Source organism: Aspergillus tanneri (genome assembly GCF_003426965.1).
Source record: "Aspergillus tanneri strain NIH1004 chromosome Unknown AapTan_1_pilon_pilon_pilon, whole genome shotgun sequence".
Lineage (NCBI taxonomy): Eukaryota > Fungi > Ascomycota > Eurotiomycetes > Eurotiales > Aspergillaceae > Aspergillus > Aspergillus tanneri.
Genome location: NW_022984628.1, coordinates 2,053,572 through 2,071,903, shown reverse-complemented (window position 1 = coordinate 2,071,903; position 18,332 = coordinate 2,053,572). Strand labels below are relative to the sequence as shown.

The following is an 18,332-nucleotide window of genomic DNA, read 5'->3' as shown; positions in this document are numbered from 1 at the left end:
TATAATAATAATATATTAAAGAATAAAAAATTGCTCATTATTATAAAAATTGCTTCCAAAGACCTGCTTTATATTCGCATTTTAGTTTCCTTTTTGGGTAAATAAATTAATATTGAAGTTCAGGTAAGACTTGCTTTAAAATTAACAGAGTTATATAGCTAATTAATTTCTCATAGAATCTTATAGAAATAGATTAAATTATTTTATAGTTTTCTGTGACATATAATTTTTCCATGGTTTTGCTAATATTTTACAGTAGTAATTAATACCTAATATATTAGGCTCCTATTTCTAATATACCCCCCTCAGCTTTTAATATATGTGGGTATATTAAAGCTAATAAAGTAGGTATATTAAATAATCCCTTTATTTTTTAATAATTTTTGATAAAATGTTTTGCATAAGGGCTTTAGTAAATTTTTTATAGTTCTAACTTAATAATAATTTAATTTAAACTGTTTGCAGGCATTTTTTAACTTAATATTTATTAGATATCTAGGTTTTATTTTAAATCTCCTGCCGAAGCTAATAATTTTGGATGTTAATTGCTTTAATTTCGTTTTAAATATTAAATTTTCTTTGGTTAAACGATTAATTCTTTAATAGTTATTACATAGAATTTAAAACTTTTAATTTAGTTTAAATTCTAGTAATTTAAATAGTCGCTTCTACTAATATAATTGTTTGGTTGCATTTAAAATAGCTAATAATTTAGCTTTAGTAGTAGAAGTGGTAACTGTTTTCTGCTTTTTACTGCCTAATTAATAGGTCTATTAAATAATAGGTATATATAGCCTTTAAAGCTTTTTTAATCTAGGTTATCTATATATACAGCATCACGGGCTAATATAAATATTAATTTAAATAAATCTAAATTATTGATTTTTGGATATCCTGAATATTCTATGGCTAGATATTTTAAGCTATATAAAAAGAAATTGCATGATTTATTATATGTTTTAATTCAGGATTTAGCAGAAATTTAGTATTTGTATTAATTTTGCAGTGTTAGGTCTAGAAATTATCATGGTATATAAGGCAGATCCAACCTTTTACTAATATTTCTTAATATATTAATCTGAAGCTTTGTAATTATTATTATTAGTGTTTTTAAATAGGTTTTCGTATAGTAAAGGGGTTTTAGGCAATTTTTAAGGTAAAATTTAAATGCAATTTTTTAATATAGGTATTTTAATATATTTGTAATTTCTCTTAGGTCTGTCCCTAATAATTCTTATATTAAAAAACTTAGTTATTTTACCAAGATCTTTTATTTTATATATCTTTAACTTAGTTTTAAATTCTAATACAGCTGTTTAATTCTTTGTATAATATAATATAATTATATTATCAACAAAGATTATTAGAATGTATTTATTTTAAAATAGGTATAGGTTTTTCGGGATTGGTTTTAAACCCAATTTTTTTAGTGTTTTACCTATTTCTTTTTGCTATAATAGTAGCAATCTTTTTAATTTATATAGTTCTTGATTTAATTTTAGAGCTTTATTTTTTTAACCAAAGCTAGGTGAAAATTAAATATAAATAGTCTTATCTAGAGCACTATTTAAAAAATGTGTTATCTGTCAAACTACAAGATTTAAAATTAAAAGCTGCTATAAAGGCAAATAAAGTTTTTAGGGTTTTTAAAGCTAGGGTAATTACCCTTGTATTTAAATTATTTATTATTTAAAGATTACCTCTAACACTATTCTAGCTTTAAATTTAGCTTGATATCCTTAGTTATTAATTAAACTTACATGTAAAGACCTAATTTAAAAGGTAAAATTTAATAACCCTTTATATTATTCTTTAATATAGTAGTCCAGGTATTTATATTATTTAAATTTTAATATTTGCAGCTTAAATAAACCTGTTTTTTAAAGGATGGTCTAAGAGTTCTTTTCTAATAAATTTTTTGGTAGGTTTGGTAGATCTTAATAAATTTTCTTTTTTAATATAAAGCTGTAAAAAAGGCTTTAAAAAATAATTTATGCCTTTTTAACAAAAAGTCAGGTAATGGGGTTTTATTATACTTAGAACCTAATGCCTGATTTATATTAGTATATTAATAATTATCTTAAATTTTAACATTTTAATTATTATTTTCAGAGTTTTCTTAATATATTTAAGTCTTGAAAACATAAGTTATTAATTAATACTATTAGTATTGTATATAATAGTAATATAGGTTAATTACCAAGAATTTAGTTATTTTAAATATTTTAATTATATTTAGGTTCTTAAGGTTTATTATTTTTAATATTTTAATTATAAAAATAATTTTTATCAAGATCCATGTGTTTATTGTTATTAATTTAATTATTTAGTATAATAATATTTTTAATAACTTGCTGAAATTTATCTCTAGAAAGGCTTTCTAGAGGTTTTTAAATATTTTTATTAATTAAATTATTAGCATATTCTAAGTTATAAAATTTAATTTTTATTAAAAATATAAACTCTAGCTAAAATAATCCTATTTTAGGTAGGAATCTATATTTTTTATATATTAGAGGTAATATAGCCTACTAGAAACCCTATATATATATACCCTAGGACTGAGTTTTTTAAGTCTAGGTATATATAAAATTCAGGTATAGGCTTTGTAACTATAGACCTTTAGATTTAAAATAGATGGTTTCTGGGTTATATACCCAGGTTTTTAGGTAATTTTTTATATAAGGTTTTATATCTTAGTAGGAGTCTGATTTAGAATATATATAGCTAATTTAATCACTTTTAGCTATAGGGCTTTAGGTAAATTTATAGAATTTATTAATAATCTTTATTAATAATTAAAGCACCAGCTCTTTCTATATCTATATAGATTTTATTTAGGCTGTTTAGGTAGTAACTTTTTATAAATTATACCTTTGTCTTAACAAAACTTACTAAAAATTAACACAAGATTTCTGTTACTATCTGAATAGAATTTAACTTATATTTTAAATTGGTTTTTAATATATTTTTTAAAATATATTAAATAAATTAATGAATTTAATATTTTTAGGTTAATATTATCCCTAAATATAAGTCACTGGGTTATAAGTATGTGAGATATATAAATCCCTACTATATATTTAATTTAAACTATATCCTAGTAAATTAAATAGTAATTAGCCTATATTAATATATCTTTTTAATATTTGCTTTTTTATTTTTAATATATTATATATAGGATAGTTCTTATTTACTGCATTTTCTAAATACACTTATAACCTTTTTACTAGGGTGCCCAAGATTTGGTGCTATATATATATAGAAGCTGTTTTTAATATTAGTTAGAGGTTCTGTAAGTTATAAATAATTAATTATTTTAATTATTCTAAGTTAAATTATCCTATTTAATTAAGGAAATTCCTAATTAGTCTTTTAACATATAGACAGGCTTTTAATTATATTTTAAGCTAATTATTTTAAGTATTATAATATAGTCCTGCAGCCTTCGCTTTTAATACAGAGACTAAATATAAAAGTTAAGAATATGTACAGTATTTAAAAGCTTAAACTATATATTTTCTTTTAATAATTTTAAGGGGGAAATATATACTATACCAGTGCTTTTAATTTCTGTAAAAATATCCCTAATTTTAATATAAGATATTAATTTTATTAGGTAAAAATTATATAATTTTAATCTAGAATTGCAAATATAGATATTTAAAGCAGTATTAAAAGTCTATAAGCTTTTTAATAAATTTTCTAGACTATTTTTAGTTCAGGATTTTAATTTGCTGATTTTACTTTTAATAAAGCCCTTTTAAAGGCAGTTTTAAACTTTTTACTTTTATTATAAGTATTATTAAATTATTTTTAAACATTTGGGTTAATATCTTGTCAAGCTAATTGCTGGATATATTTTTATTTGTTAAAATAATAGTAACTATTATTTAGCTTTAAATTACACGGACAAGGCCTTTGCATAGTATAATTATTATCTTTATATATTACCTAAGCAATATTTAGATGTTTTAAAGGCTTTTGGTTAGTTTAGTTTAATCGAATTCCTAAATCTTTTAGTTATTTAGAAGAGTAAAGGTTTTTTTTTTTTTTTTTTTTTATTAGCTTATCCTTCCATAATTCTGCAAAATTCGGTAAAATAATTAAAGTAGCTTTAATAAAATTATAGAAAGGTTTTACATAAAATTTACCTATATTTAGCTCTATTACTTTAGTATAGATACTTTCCCATTGGGAAATCCATGATTTAATAAAGCCAACTCGAGATGCTTTTTAAATTATATAATATTTTTAAATAATATGCCTGTTTTAGGATTTATTAAAAGGTGCTATTTTAGATTTTAATATTAATAATATATTTAACGAATTATTTCCTATAATAGCTTGCTTATTATTATAGGACATTAAATTGGTAATAATTAATAGTATATAGAAATACTATTAATTATTTAATTATATTTCTTAGATTTTATATTATATAAATAGTATTATACTATAGGTTACACTTTTTAGTATTAAGGTCTAGTACTAAACTAGCCCTTTTATTAATATTTAAAATATTAGGGTACTAAGGCTTTTTAGTATATTTGGTTTAATACCTATATTAGGATCTATATAATCCCAAACACCCTTATTTTAAGTAATAATCCTGATATTATTAAACTATAATAGCCAGTTAGCTTGATAAAATTGTTGACACCTTAGTTAAATCTATATGGTATTAATATTAACCTGCTTGATATTAATACTAATAGGTATAATATAGTTTGTCCTATATATAAAACACCTTTATAAATTTAAAATAGTAAAGCAATTTGGGAAGGTATATTAAATAATATAGGTATTTAGCAGGTTAAATAATAAGATATAAGAAGAAAAGAATAAGTAAGATAACTGTTAAAGGGAGGCAGTAGGGGAAGTAAGATATAGTAAATATTAGTAATATTTTTAATAGATTCTTATATTCTTATAATAATAATATATTAAAGAATAAATAGATTAAATTGCTTGTCTTATTATTATAAAAATTACTTTTAAAAGACCTGCTCTTATATTCGCATTTTAGTTTCCTTTTTGGGTAAATAAATTAATATTAAAGTTCAGGTATGACTTGCTTTAAAATTAACAGAGTTATATAGCTAATTAATTTCTTATAAAATCTTATAAAAATAGATTAAATATTTTATAGTTTTCTGTGACATAAATTATGACTCATAATTTTTCCATAGTTTTGCTGATATTTTGCAGTAGTAATTGGTGCCTGATATATTAGGCTCCTATTTCCAACAGATATTTATCCTATTAATTAAAATTATCTTTAAAATAGAAGATTTATCTAGTAGTTTTAGTTATATAACTTAAGCCTGCAAAAACTAGTAATTTATTTTTAAAAAACCCTGCTAAAACCACCACTGGTGTTTAATAAATATTTCCCTAAACAGGCAGATTATTATAAAATAAAAAGAATCCTAGACAAGCACACTGTTAGGAAAGGCTAAAAAATAATATTATTTACTAAGTATTTAGTACACTGGCGCGGATATAGTCTAGAAAATAATTAATAAATCTATACTAAAAATATTAGGTTACTACTAACAAGCTTATTAAAAAGTACAAGTGTTCGACTATTAATATACCTTTATTAGTCTAGGCCTAAGATTAATAGTAATATTAATGAGGTGTTTTTTATTTCCTATTTTTTTTTTTTTTTTTAAATTACTACTATCCCTTGTTATACTAAATTGTTTTACAGTATAATTTACTTAATCTCTTACTTAATATACTTCCTTTATTATGTATCCAGTTAGTAGTGGTTAAGGGTGACCTTATTTTGTAAAAAGCCATTGCATGCTCATACGGGTTAGAACTGTATAAGTGGTTCTTAGCAGTTACCCTACTTTATTCGTCCATGCTTCGAACATTTGACCTTGTCCACCTTCAACCTTCAATCTTCATCTACACACTAATCAGTGAAATTGTGTTCTTCCTCTGAGCTTTGCGTGTTTTACACTTTTTCGTCTTTTCCGTTCTGTGCCATTTCAATATAAAGGAAGTAACATAAATATTTCCTAATATCAGGGGCTGAACCCGTAGAACCTATATATTACGCTATATATGATAACGTGAAAAGAAAATATTAAAAAAGAAAACGAGAAGGGGGAAAATGGAAAAAATTTTATAGTATAAATTATTAAGAGCTAACAGGGCCTGTAGGCCCGGGCTATGGAGCCTGTGGAGACAATAAGGAGCAGGCTTGGCAATGATTAATCCGATCATTTTCGATTTTGATTACAGTGATTTTGTGTAATATTTGTATTTTAACCTTATCCTATGTTTAAATACAGTAAAACGGTCGGTTTAATCACTGCCAAGCCTGACAGGGAGAATGGTGTCAATGGGGTAATGGGCCCGAGAAGTCAAACGGACTCCAGCCTTTTACATCTTACATGTACACTATAGATTGGTATAGGACCCACCGAAATGAAGAATATTGTCGGCCGTAAGTAATAGAAAATAGACTAATTAGAGACATTTCATATCATTATTTGGCCGTATAAACGGCGATATGGCCTGCATGTATTGTCCCCTAAGATAATAATAGCTGCATAGTTATTTCAGAAATCTGTAAATACAGTGGACAGGCAAGAGATTGTAGGAATTCTAGCACCTTTCCCCTCTAGATGTGGCCATATAGCGATGACATTTAGTTCTACCTAAATACGGGTAAAAAAATACAGATAGGCAAACCTCTTTATCTCTTGTATATCATCAACCTTTACCACTTTTTCATCATTAAACATCACCCAAGACGGTTCACCTTCTCCAGGCAGAGTTTTTCTTATGAAAGCAACATAGTGTCTACCAGATATTAGTGAGCAACCACAAGATGGATGAAGATAGTCTTACCCTGCGTGTACTGAGGAGCCCTTGTGACACACAATTGCACGAAGCTGATAATTTGCTGGGGTAGACTCAAAACCAAGATTGCGCAGATGGTTGCTAGAAGCGGCGTCGGGTTGACGGCTCCTATCATCATCATTATTTGGATGACTAAAAACCCAATCAAGAGCCCTGTCGATATCACCCCCAGTGGCTTCCAATGCCTTTTTTGCATGAGATTCTTCAATTCCCATTTCACCTAGCTGTGCCACCTTCCCAGCATTGAGTGGTGAATCCAACATACTTCCTACCTGTCCAATTCTAATCGGTTCATCAATATCTTCGTCCTCTAAATGAGCGAACAACCAATTCAATGCAGCTTCTGAATCGGAATTGCCAGTCATATGAAGTGCCTTTTCACATCTTGCTCTAGGGAATCCCATACCAAGGAGCTGATCCATAGCAATCTCGTTAGGTATGAATACTTCAGCATAATCATCCATATCAGGGAGCAACTCTTCACCCGGCTTTTGGCCCGAGGAAATATAAGTGCTAAAGTCCAATGAGCCTTCGCTCACTTCCACTGGGATGTCTAACTTAGTAGGGACCCAGTCGATTAGTTCAAATCGTCGAGCGTTCACGACCAGTTGCAGCGGCAGTGATCTGAACTTAGACCGTTTAATGAAGCCATCCTCGCTGCCACAACAAGGACAGACAAGCTCGACTTTCTCTTCAGCGGTGAAAGCGTCCAAGCACTCATAAAACCCCACTGGTGCGAACTGACCGACAGATGGCTCGTTTGGTGGAGCCAAACGACGCGCAGGGACAGGGATAGAAACGTTGTCTTGTTCATCCACCTTATAGCGAACCCTCTTGCAGGACAGGCATTGAATGCGTTGCTCCATAGCGAAACTGAAATATTTGATAGGGTTCTCCAATCCTTGCGGGTGTTTCGACAAATTAATAGTTTTAAAGATGTGAAGCAAAAACTCGAAAGCATCCTGTTGCCTCATAGTGGAAAATTCTTCGTGGCCACGACCGACAAGGTGTTTGAACATAGTCGGCACTAAGCTTCTCTGATGTGAGACTTTGGGTGAATCAGGTGTTGCAACGGCAGTATTGTCAGGCAGAGAATAACGGCCAGAGAGTATGCCATCAGCAAGCTTTCTTATCTGTGTTTCAAGATCTTCTGCCGGGGTTGGAGTAAATGGCGGCTCATCATTTTCCCGATAATACCTGCGCTGAAATTCCGGTAGGTCAAAAAGACATTGTAGGACACTCGAGAGATAGCAGCTATTCCCCAAATTAGCCAACCCCGTGAAACCTGGTCCAAAGACGGGGGTAAGCTCGTGGCCATCCCCAGTTGTCATTGAGAAATCCCATTTCAAATTGTAGTCAACTTGCATTTCCATTAAACTTTTCTCGGTTTTTTCACACCCTGTCAAGTTGATTCCCCAATGAGCAAGATGAGTCCCAAGATCAGGATCAATTCTCTCCTCGTTGCATGTATAACAGTAGATATCGGCTGAGCCATCGGCAGTTATTGAACCGAGTTTCACTGCAACCGCATGCGAAGCCAAATCTGAATGTGCCAGTGCATGTGAGTTTCCTCCTATTCCACCAAACTGACTGCGTCCACAACCAAGATTGCCACACTCTAAGCAGAGCCAGAGGTTTTCTTTGAGATTGCACATGGAACATTGGCTGAGACCTACATTTTTCTGTGAGCAGTTGAACCATCGGGGCATCAACATGAGAGAATTTGTTGGGAGGATGGGAAGTAGGGAGTACCTTGTGATTTGATTTGTCTAGGCTCGCGCTGGTTTAAATAGAGAACATGTTCGCAAGGCACAAACTCTTGTTCCCAAGCCTTAACCTCTTCCCTCTTCGCAAAAGTCATTGCATTCATCACACCCTCTATCAGAGCTGGTAGTCTGCCACTAGATTTATCAACATCATTACAGAGGCAAGAATAGCATATAACCCGTGTGATAGTGTCATAACGATCTTCCTCTGTCTCTGCAGTTATTGCAAGTTTTGACATTTTTTGTGGTGGTTCATCTCTCTATTACCTGTCTCGTTAGCTTTCAAAGCTGCAAAGGTTGTTAAGACTGCTATTTAACCCACCTGAACATTCTTTTGGTGCCTCTTAATATTGAGGGCTAGAGGGTGACCAAAGCGTTTAAAGTGAAGTTGACCATGGTTTCTTTCTCCAGCACAGCCGCCATTAAAGCAAGTGAGGCAAACATTTAGACCAGCTTCGCTGTCCTAGTCATATATTAGGTGGGTATTCCTAAATAGGGGGAAAAACAAACTATAGAATCAAAGCATTGTGTACAATCTTCACGGTATACAGACTGTGAGGCGGACGGCTTTTCAAGATCTGATAAGGGGTGATATTAATATATATAAGATGATAAGGGAGGTCATGCATTGCCCAACTGACCTTTAGAATCAACATGGAGACAAGAACCCATCTTGAGATTACAAGAAAAAATAAGGCGTAAAATTATCTTACTTCTTGAGAGAGGAAGGTAATGTGAAGGTTAGTAGCATATAGGGTAAGTTAATCCGGTCTTTGTAGATGTGATATTTAGGAAGCTATTGTAGTTTACCCAGACAAAAAGTGTGGACATAATTATCGGGCCATAGGCAGAAAGACGTGGGGTAAGTTACATTGTAGTGCAGGCAGGTGGTGGGGTACTGGGTGGTAATTGTAATATATTAGGTTAAGAACTCCGGCTCAATGTGATTCTCTGTCTGCCCGTACTCTAAAAAGTGTAAAAAGTACTCTATGTCAATAGGTAATCGACATTCAACCACACCTTTGTTTTATGTTCCTATAGTAGCTGAGTTTTTATAAATTTTACTCTGAACAAACAGCCAATCTCTGCTTAAGAGCATTTGGTTCTTGAACCTTTTGTAATATCTATATGTATAAGCATTAAATAATAATGTTAAAACTTATTTTTCAAGAGTTAGCTATATATTATTAGTTTTATAGCAACACTGCAGGTGAAGTTGTCTAACTGCATTTTATCCTTGTGGTATTTTTTTTTTTAATAGTTTCATTCTGCCCATATCCTAAGGCGGTGTGAGTGGGGATGCTATGAATCATTTGACGCGTCGTAGTCGCGTAATTATGTTAAGACACTACTCTGTACTTCTACACGCGCTAACTATGATCTATGATACCTAACTTTGTCCATCATAATTGTCAACAAAGAAACACCAAGAATTAGGGACTATAAGTAGCCTCTATTAAATCTACTCTTCTTCATACATTAGGTACTTTTTTTTTTTCCGCTGAACAGAATCCAACAGCTGTTTATAGGAGGATCCAATCACAATGACCTCAGAAGCAGCATCCCAAATCACTGTTGGTGCACTCAGGTATGTCTGCACTGGATAATATTTAAGTGTCCTATAGTTAATTATTGTTAAGTGCAATTTTTGATGAAACCAAACCTCAAACTCCAGAACCTATTGTTCAGTGTGTTCAAATCAAGCCATTGCCACCTCAACAAAATCACCCAGAGCGGTACAGGGCCGTATTTAGTGATATTTCTAACTACGTGCAAACAATGCTTGCAACGCGTAAGTAGCTGTTGAATGTTAAAGCATTTTTACAAATGCTACTTTTCTATAGAATTGCTAACATATGATTGTATACACTAGAGGCCAATCCATTTGTTACAAGTGGTCTTCTTCGCAAGGGCTGTTTTGTCAGGCTTAAAGCTTTCCAGGCAAACTCGGTGAAAGGCAAAAAGTTGGTTTTGTTTTATTCATGCAAAGATGACTAGTCCCTCGCTAACCGTCTCAGGATTCTTATAATCCTAGACCTTGACGTTTTGCAAGAATTAGGCGAAGCGGAAAAGATTGGAGAGCCTAAGCCACTCGAAAGCAAAGCAGACGATGACGAAAAACCCCAGCCTACAACAATTTCTAGTAACGGTTTCTATGGTTCTAGTATCCAAGGCGCGCAGATTCAAGGAAATAGTCGAGCACCTGTGACACGGGCAGCTGCAGTTTCAGGGCATGCAACAATATACCCCATTGAGGCGATTTCTCCGTATGCCCATAAGTGGACTATCAAAGCGCGCTGCACAAGCAAGTCGAATATTAAAACCTGGCACAACAGAAATGGGGAAGGTAAACTTTTCAGCGTTAATTTGCTGGATGATAGTGGTGAGATTCGTGCAACAGGCTTTAATGACCAGTGTGATATGCTATATAATATGTTCCAGGAGGGAAGTGTTTACTATATCTCTAGCCCCTGTCGTGTTCAGATTGCCAAGAAGCAATTTACAAATCTGAAGAATGACTATGAGCTTACATTTGAAAGGGACACAATTGTTGAGAAGGTTAGTTTGATTTTGCGCAATGCAGTATCTAGTTTGGACTGACTTTTTTTTAGGCAGAAGATCAAAGTGATGTCCCACAAGTTCGGTTCAATTTCACTGCTATAGGTGATCTCCAATCTGTTGAAAAGGATACCACCATTGACGTGATTGGGGTACTAAAGGAGATTGGGGAGACTTCCCAGATTGTATCAAAGACAACGAATAAGCCATATAACAAGCGCGAACTCACCCTAGTGGATACCACGGCGTTCTCTGTACGCTTGACTATATGGGGATCAACAGCACTTAATTTTAATTGTGCACCTGAGTCCGTGGTGGCATTTAAAGGTGTGAAAGTATCCGATTTTGGAGGAAGAAGCCTGAGTTTGTTGAGTTCGGGTTCAATGACAGTAGACCCCGATATTGAAGAAGCCCATAAATTGAAGGGGTGGTATGATTCGCAAGGCAGAGTTGAGGCCTTTACCTCGCATGCTTCCATGCTCGGTGCAGCAACGTCTATGAAAAGACCCGATCAGTTGAAGACTATAGCCCAGGTCCGGGAAGAGCAGTTGGGGATGTCCGAGGATGCGGTTTACTTCTCACTGAAAGCAACTGTGATCTTTATTAGGCAGGATAACATGTGTTACCCCGCATGCCCCTCTGACGGCTGCAACAAAAAGGTGACAGAACTTGATCCTGGCCAGTGGCGGTGTGAGCGTTGTGATAAAACATACCCCAGACCTGAGTATCGTTATATAATGCTCATTAACGTCAGCGACCATACTGGACATCTTTGGCTTAGTTGTTTCGATGAAGTGGGGAGGTCGATGATGGCCGCCCCTGCGGACCATTTGATGCAGCTGCGTCAGAACGATGATGAAAAGGCAATTGAGGATATATTTCAGGAGGCCAATTGCCGGACCTGGAACTTCAGATGCAGAGCTAAGATTGATCATTTTGGTGATCAGCAACGGTGAGAATATTCCTTATGGTAGATACAAGATATATGTGCTAACAATTTGATACCTCTAGTATCCGCTATCAAGTATCATCTGCAAGTCCAATCAACTACTCCGAAGAGGCCACACGCCTTGCAGGGATAATAGAAAGCTATAGTGTTTGAGGTTGGGGGTGGGGTGATTATCCTAGATACCTGATACTGGTTTTCTTGACTGTTCTTCACTATATCCTGCCCTTAACCATACAATCATTTATGTAGCTTGGGTAGGTTGTTATTACTATAACTATTAATCTTACAGGCTAGCGGTCTTGGAAACTACAGAACCCTTTAATGTTCTCTTGTGGAACAAGAGGTTTCTTTAGGCACGCTGTGTACTTTGCCTAAGGCGGATATATCTCCGTTTCATATATACATGCAGAATAGGAACCTCAGGCGTCAGAATAGCAGACATCTTTCCTTGGAACTTTGTCCTACGTAGTCCGTGGACTGCCTTACATAGTATGGCTATCCGGAGTAGTTAAAGTAACTATGGAGTAGTTTAGGTAAGCATGCCCAAACGCATTTCGAATTACTAAATTGAACTCCGGACGGAAAAACCCAAAAAAACAAAAAAAAAAAAAAAAATAAATTTATCTGCCGAAGCAAATTTCTCTTTACCAATTTACTAACATATAAAGGGCAGCAACATGGCGAAACATGACTGTGAAAATAAGGAGGGTCTTGAGACGAGGCCAAAGAAAAAGTCCAAAACTGAAAGGTACCCAAAACAAAAGAATGTGAAGCCTCAGCAAGGACACATTCATGACCTTTCTCAATCATTCGCGCCAGAAGGCAACGTGTCCCAATCTGAAATTGATGAGTTCATGGAGAAAAATACTATTAAGATAACTGATATAACTATTGGAAATGAGGCTTTTCGCCCGATCTTGTCATTTTCACAACTTCCGCCCTGTGATAGCGACATTTACGGGCCGTTGAGGTCGTTTACCTCGCCAACAGCCATCCAGTCGACCACCTGGCCATTTATTTTTGCCGGCCGTGATGTTATTGGCATTGCAGAAACTGGAAGTGGAAAGACCCTTGCTTTCGGTCTTCCTTGCTTAAAGAAGATACAAGATTACGGGAAAAAGAAAAAACGGAGATCCGCTCAACCAGTGGCCGTGATAATTTCTCCCACTAGAGAGCTCGCGATGCAGATATACGACCAGCTCCTAAAATTTGCAGAGCACACGGATATTCAATTGGCTTGCATATTTGGCGGGGTAAAAAAGGATGAGCAGCGTGAGAGTCTGAAAAAAGCGACAGTTGTCGTTGCGACACCTGGTAGATTGAAGGACCTCCAGAATGATGGCTCAGTGGACCTGGGGAAAGTAAAGTACCTGGTCTTGGATGAGGCGGATCGGATGCTGGATAAGGGTTTTGAACAGGATATAAGGGACATCATTCGGTCCATGCCCACAAGCCGGCGCCAAACTGTTATGTTTACTGCAACATGGCCTCCAGTTGTCAGAGATCTTGCGTCTACCTTCATGAATACGGCTGTGACTGTCACAATTGGCGGAGATCCATCTGCGGATCCGCGTGCGAACACGCGGATAAAACAGGTCGTGGAAGTGGTGCAGTCTCGAGACAAAGAATCTAGACTTGTACAGTTGCTCAATCGATGCCAGCGAGGGGTGTCAGCTCCTGAAAAAGTTTTGGCCTTTTGTTTATACAAGAAAGAAGCAGTTCGTATTGAAAGACTACTTCGCTCAAAGGGATTTAGAGTTGTTGGAATACACGGTGATTTGAATCAGCAAGAACGATTCAAGAGCTTGGAGGCTTTTAAAACGGGAGCTGCTACTGTCCTTGTTGCAACTGATGTGGCAGCTCGCGGTCTCGACATACCTTCAGTTAAACTTGTCATTAATGTTACATTTCCCCTCACCGTTGAGGACTATGTTCATCGGATTGGCAGGTATGTGAAATGGTCTTATGCTTGATGAACTGGCTGACTTTTCTTTAGAACTGGACGCGCCGGCGCCGAGGGTCATGCGATAACTTTATTCACAGAAACTGATAAGGCCCAATCTGGGGCGTATGTGTTCCCCATCACCTCTATCAGGGAAGGCAATTGCTTCCATGTATGGTTATGTACTGACGTATTTCAGATTGATCAATGTCCTGAAAGCCGCCAAGCAAGATGTACCGGAGGATCTTCTCAAATTTGGATCAACTGTTAAGAAGAAACAACACGACGCTTATGGTGCATTTTTTAAAGATGTTGACTCTGGCAAGGCAGCGACAAAGATAGTTTTTGACGAGTGAATTTCGTATTACTTTATTTTCGGTCCCGAATTTTTCCTACCAAAAATTCGACGGCCCTTGTCGATTTGTGTTTTAACAAATTTTCTTTCAAGAAACAATCTGTATATTTGTTAGATTTCTTTTTCTTTGCCCGTGGAGATTGACTTACACTAGAAGAGTATACATAGTACAAACTGCAAAGTCGTTCACAATTTCATGGAAGTTAAAATTATAATGCCTTTTCCCCGCTAATGTTGTCCATGCAATAGCCCCAGCAATAAGGGTATAAGGCCTTAGGCCAAACTCACCGAGGGCTATGCTACTCCTATTTCGACTTAGGTATGATCGAATGAAGACGAAGCTCCATGCTATGCGGATCGCCAGATTAACGATATTAGCCCACACTATTCCGCGGGCTCCCATGCCACCGATTATCAAGAACAAGTAGGCTGCTAGAACAAAGCATACCGAAAAAACACCCATCCAGCCAGCTTGCCTTCGGAGTTCCGAAGGGCTGGCTGCAGATGAGACAAATGCCTCAGCTATACCATTGAATGCCAGGAACGGTATATAATAACAGTAGAGGGAGAACAGGCTATGGACATCAGAGGACGCCCATCTCTGTCCGCCCAATACCTGGAGCACTCGAGGCACCAAATATGGACCCAAGGGCAGAACCAAAATAGATAAGAGCCCGTATGCTCGCAGTATGTCAGTTAAATATATCTTGGCCACGCTGATGCTACCGTAGTTCTCCCCCCCCGACTTTCTAGAGTTCAGAAGGGAGGAGAAGAAAGTCCGACTGCTTTCTTCAATTGGCTGAAAAAGAATACGCGCTATGAGACCACCGTAGTTGGACGCCAGAGAGTATATCCCTTGGTCCTCCAGGCCTGTTGTCATCATGGTTAGCATCACCGAATCCCCTTCGGTTAGCAAATATTTTACAAAAGTCGGAAGAAAAATATTTGCACACAATGCAACCAATCGGCGCGGAAACCTGCCAAATATGTAGGCTGAGCCATCTCTAAGTACTGTTATCATATCTGAACCTTGAATTATTTAACCAAGTCGCCTGCGTACCTTGAACTTATCCGTTTAGGAAGTAATGAAAAGGGACATTGGCTTTTAAACCTCAGTATTGCTATGGAGTAGCCGCAGATGAGAGCAAACGAATAGCATAGATGACCCAGTGCAAAGGGTAGGACACCGATACTGCGATCTCCATAAGCAGCCCATACCACAGAACCGCAGACTGCGAGTGTCTTCACAAATACAGCAGCCATTTCAACTGCTGCTCGCTTTTTGTATAGCATATGCTGCTGTACTACAGCAAAAAAAGGTTCAGTGCATAGTTCCATAAGTGATGCTATTGTGGTGATCATCACGCTTAGTTTATAGAATTGTGCTTGTGAGGGATTTTCAGAGGCAGACTGCATGTAGGAAGTAGCAAAAGCCATAGCTAATGGAATTCCCATTCCAACGCTCAAATAAGACATGTTCACTACTGACTGAGAGGCGATAAAACGCGCTTCTGCCTTTTCGTTTATCTTTTGGTAGTCATTTTGAGCGCGTTTCTCATCAGGACTGACCGTAGCGGCTGCATCTGGCCCCAAAGGTTGTCTTTGAATCGCTATCCTAATACTCTCTCTAGAGAGGTATAGTATCGAGATGGAACAGAGCTCAAGTCGAGCAGCAATTCCAAAAGTTGCGGGAGATATCTTCCGCAGAATAAGTTGGTTTGAAATGAAAGTAAAAAGCTTAGAAGCCAACTGGATAGCGATCAAGAGCGTGGTGCTAGTTGCTGAGGAAGCCAATATGTGGCCAATATTCTCATCAGGCTGAGACATTGTTGCAATAATGCTTAACACAGTGTACTCCAACTGCTGCTGCCACTGTGGGTGTGTGTATGTTTATTTTTTATTAGAGAGGGAATACATATAGGATTCACTGTGGAATTATCCCGAGTGTTTTAGTATTTTAATTCTCCTAGGAGGTGGCTTAGAAGAGGTGGCAATAATTCATGTTAGGGAGTGATGGATGTACTCTGTGAACTAACTAATCCGACTTGGGAGCGGTGTGGAAGGCACTACGGCATATGCAAAACGGCTAACTATATAAATCTTTACTAAGTGATCAAACATCTCTCTGTATCATGCTCAGTCCCTTTGGCTGATTCGAAAAGTGCAGCAAATCAGCTGCTTTTAGCTCTCTAATATACACAAAAATCAAGGCTTATTTTGGTTAGCGATTTAACCTGAAGCTAATATACACCATTTATTGATGTTGAGCATTCTAGGTTGTGCGTTTCCACCAGAGGAGCAAATACATCAAGCCTGAGAGACCATACACAAGTTGAAGCTAAAATGGTGGCAGAAAGAAAGGATATCCACCATTTTTTGCCTTGAAGACACTTAAGAGGAAGCTATACATACAAAGCAGCACTGTTCCCCAAATTATAGCGGCTACTTGCTGTGCTTTGCTATCTGTGATGCGGGGGACCTTCATTGCTAGCGCAATGGCTGCAAATGAAAGGACAGCATCTTAGAGATTAACAGTTCATTAGCATTCGTACAAAGCAATTATGGAGAAACTCTTTCCCTCTCCAGTTCTTTTCTTTCTTGGGTATAGATAATGTAGTTATAAACTTACAGATAGCAGCAATAATCTGTGTTTCCATCCCGAACTGGTTTGAAAACCCACCTGCAAAATAATTGATACCACCCTTGCCATCACCGGCAACATATGGTACTTTGCGAATATGATTAAACATATGGCCACTCGTGAATAACAGAATAGCTATCAGACTGAAAGCAGCCCACAGGTTTCGGTTCCGGATTATCGGGAGAACATAAGGAGATAGAATGCTGAACATAGTCACTGTACCCATCAAAATTGTCACAGCGCAAACTATTCTTATGTAATTTATGGGCCGGACAAGAGGAGGCTTCGGCCCTTCGGGGAGATGCCGATTAATCCAAGTGTACAACTGGTCTGCAGAGATCGGTCTACCAGAGTTAGCATAAACACAATTTTGGCGAAATATAATGTACACATAGACTTACCCACTGAAATCAAATCTTAGGGGTGCATCGTCCACTTTGGCAAATGCACCGAGAGTAGGGGGAAAGACAAGGAGAACAGGGGCAGTTTGAAGCATCAACTTTCTCAGAGCCAGTCGTATTAGGAGAGATATCATTCAATAGCGTGCTTTATTATTTTTTACTTACCTTTTGAAAAGTAGCCTTCCCATTGCTAAAGTCAAGGCTACCAAAAAGCAATTTAAGTCCATCAGGCTCTGAACCCTTGTTCCAACTTCGTGCAATGAGCTCCCACTCGGGCTGAAACTCGCGACATAAGGAACATCCATAGCGCACGTCCGTAGCTGTTAGGATAACGGCAACATAATAGTCCCGTGGCTGTGAAGTAAGGTCCTCATATGTCGAATCGTCCAAGTCAAGTGGCCTGAAGCGAGACAGGGATTGATATTTTTCGAACTTGCTCTGCTCTGGAGTCGCACCAAAAGCATATGATACTATACAGAGGAAGGTAATTATTGGAGTTGAAAGCCTCATTTTGACATGACAAAACCGTTGTAGGAAAAGTGCTAGCTATGTAGAGAGAGGTAGAATTATGGATTGGAGAGATTATATCTGGATTTACGAAGTACCTCTGCGAGTATTAGTTGTCCACTAATCTGTACTGTTACCGGTAGTGCAGGAGTCGGGTTTAGGTTTTCCCCTCCGACACTTACCTCTAAAAAGTAAAGAAACGCATATCCATGATTATGTATGACAGATACATTGCCGTACCAAAGCAATACTACTTCTAAGTTCTTTTCTTTCCTCTGAGATGCGATTTCTGTTGATATAAAGCTTAATACTAAACAGATAGACTATAAA

General features: G+C 36.0%; 4 protein-coding genes across 4 annotated transcripts; 2 read left to right on the top strand and 2 right to left on the bottom strand.

The window, feature by feature from the left end:
- Positions 1-6,866: 6,866 nt before the first annotated feature.
- ATNIH1004_002704 (ubiquitin-specific protease UBP14) lies at positions 6,867-8,213 on the bottom strand (the record flags this gene model as incomplete). Its single annotated transcript, XM_033567390.1, has 1 exon — positions 6,867-8,213. The coding sequence occupies one exon, from the start codon at positions 8,211-8,213 to the stop codon at positions 6,867-6,869; it is 1,347 nt and encodes a 448-aa protein (XP_033429385.1).
- Positions 8,214-10,192: 1,979 nt separating this feature from the next.
- RFA1 (replication factor A subunit protein RFA1) lies at positions 10,193-12,309 on the top strand (the record flags this gene model as incomplete). The annotated part of the gene is made up of 6 exons (XM_033567389.1): positions 10,193-10,236; positions 10,289-10,440; positions 10,522-10,612; positions 10,667-11,207; positions 11,261-12,159; positions 12,219-12,309. 6 exons carry the CDS (start codon positions 10,193-10,195, stop codon positions 12,307-12,309), a joined length of 1,818 nt encoding a protein of 605 aa, XP_033429384.1.
- A 524-nt stretch (positions 12,310-12,833) lies between these two features.
- On the top strand, positions 12,834-14,454 carry dbp3 (RNA-dependent ATPase DBP3; the record flags this gene model as incomplete). Its single annotated transcript, XM_033567388.1, has 3 exons — positions 12,834-14,104; positions 14,153-14,224; positions 14,298-14,454. The coding sequence occupies 3 exons, from the start codon at positions 12,834-12,836 to the stop codon at positions 14,452-14,454; spliced, it is 1,500 nt and encodes a 499-aa protein (XP_033429383.1).
- Positions 14,455-15,488: 1,034 nt separating this feature from the next.
- TUSC3 (tumor suppressor candidate 3) lies at positions 15,489-18,005 on the bottom strand (the record flags this gene model as incomplete). Its single annotated transcript, XM_033567387.1, has 5 exons — positions 15,489-16,325; positions 16,900-16,973; positions 17,083-17,438; positions 17,496-17,593; positions 17,661-18,005. 5 exons carry the CDS (start codon positions 18,003-18,005, stop codon positions 15,489-15,491), a joined length of 1,710 nt encoding a protein of 569 aa, XP_033429382.1.
- Positions 18,006-18,332: the final 327 nt, after the last annotated feature.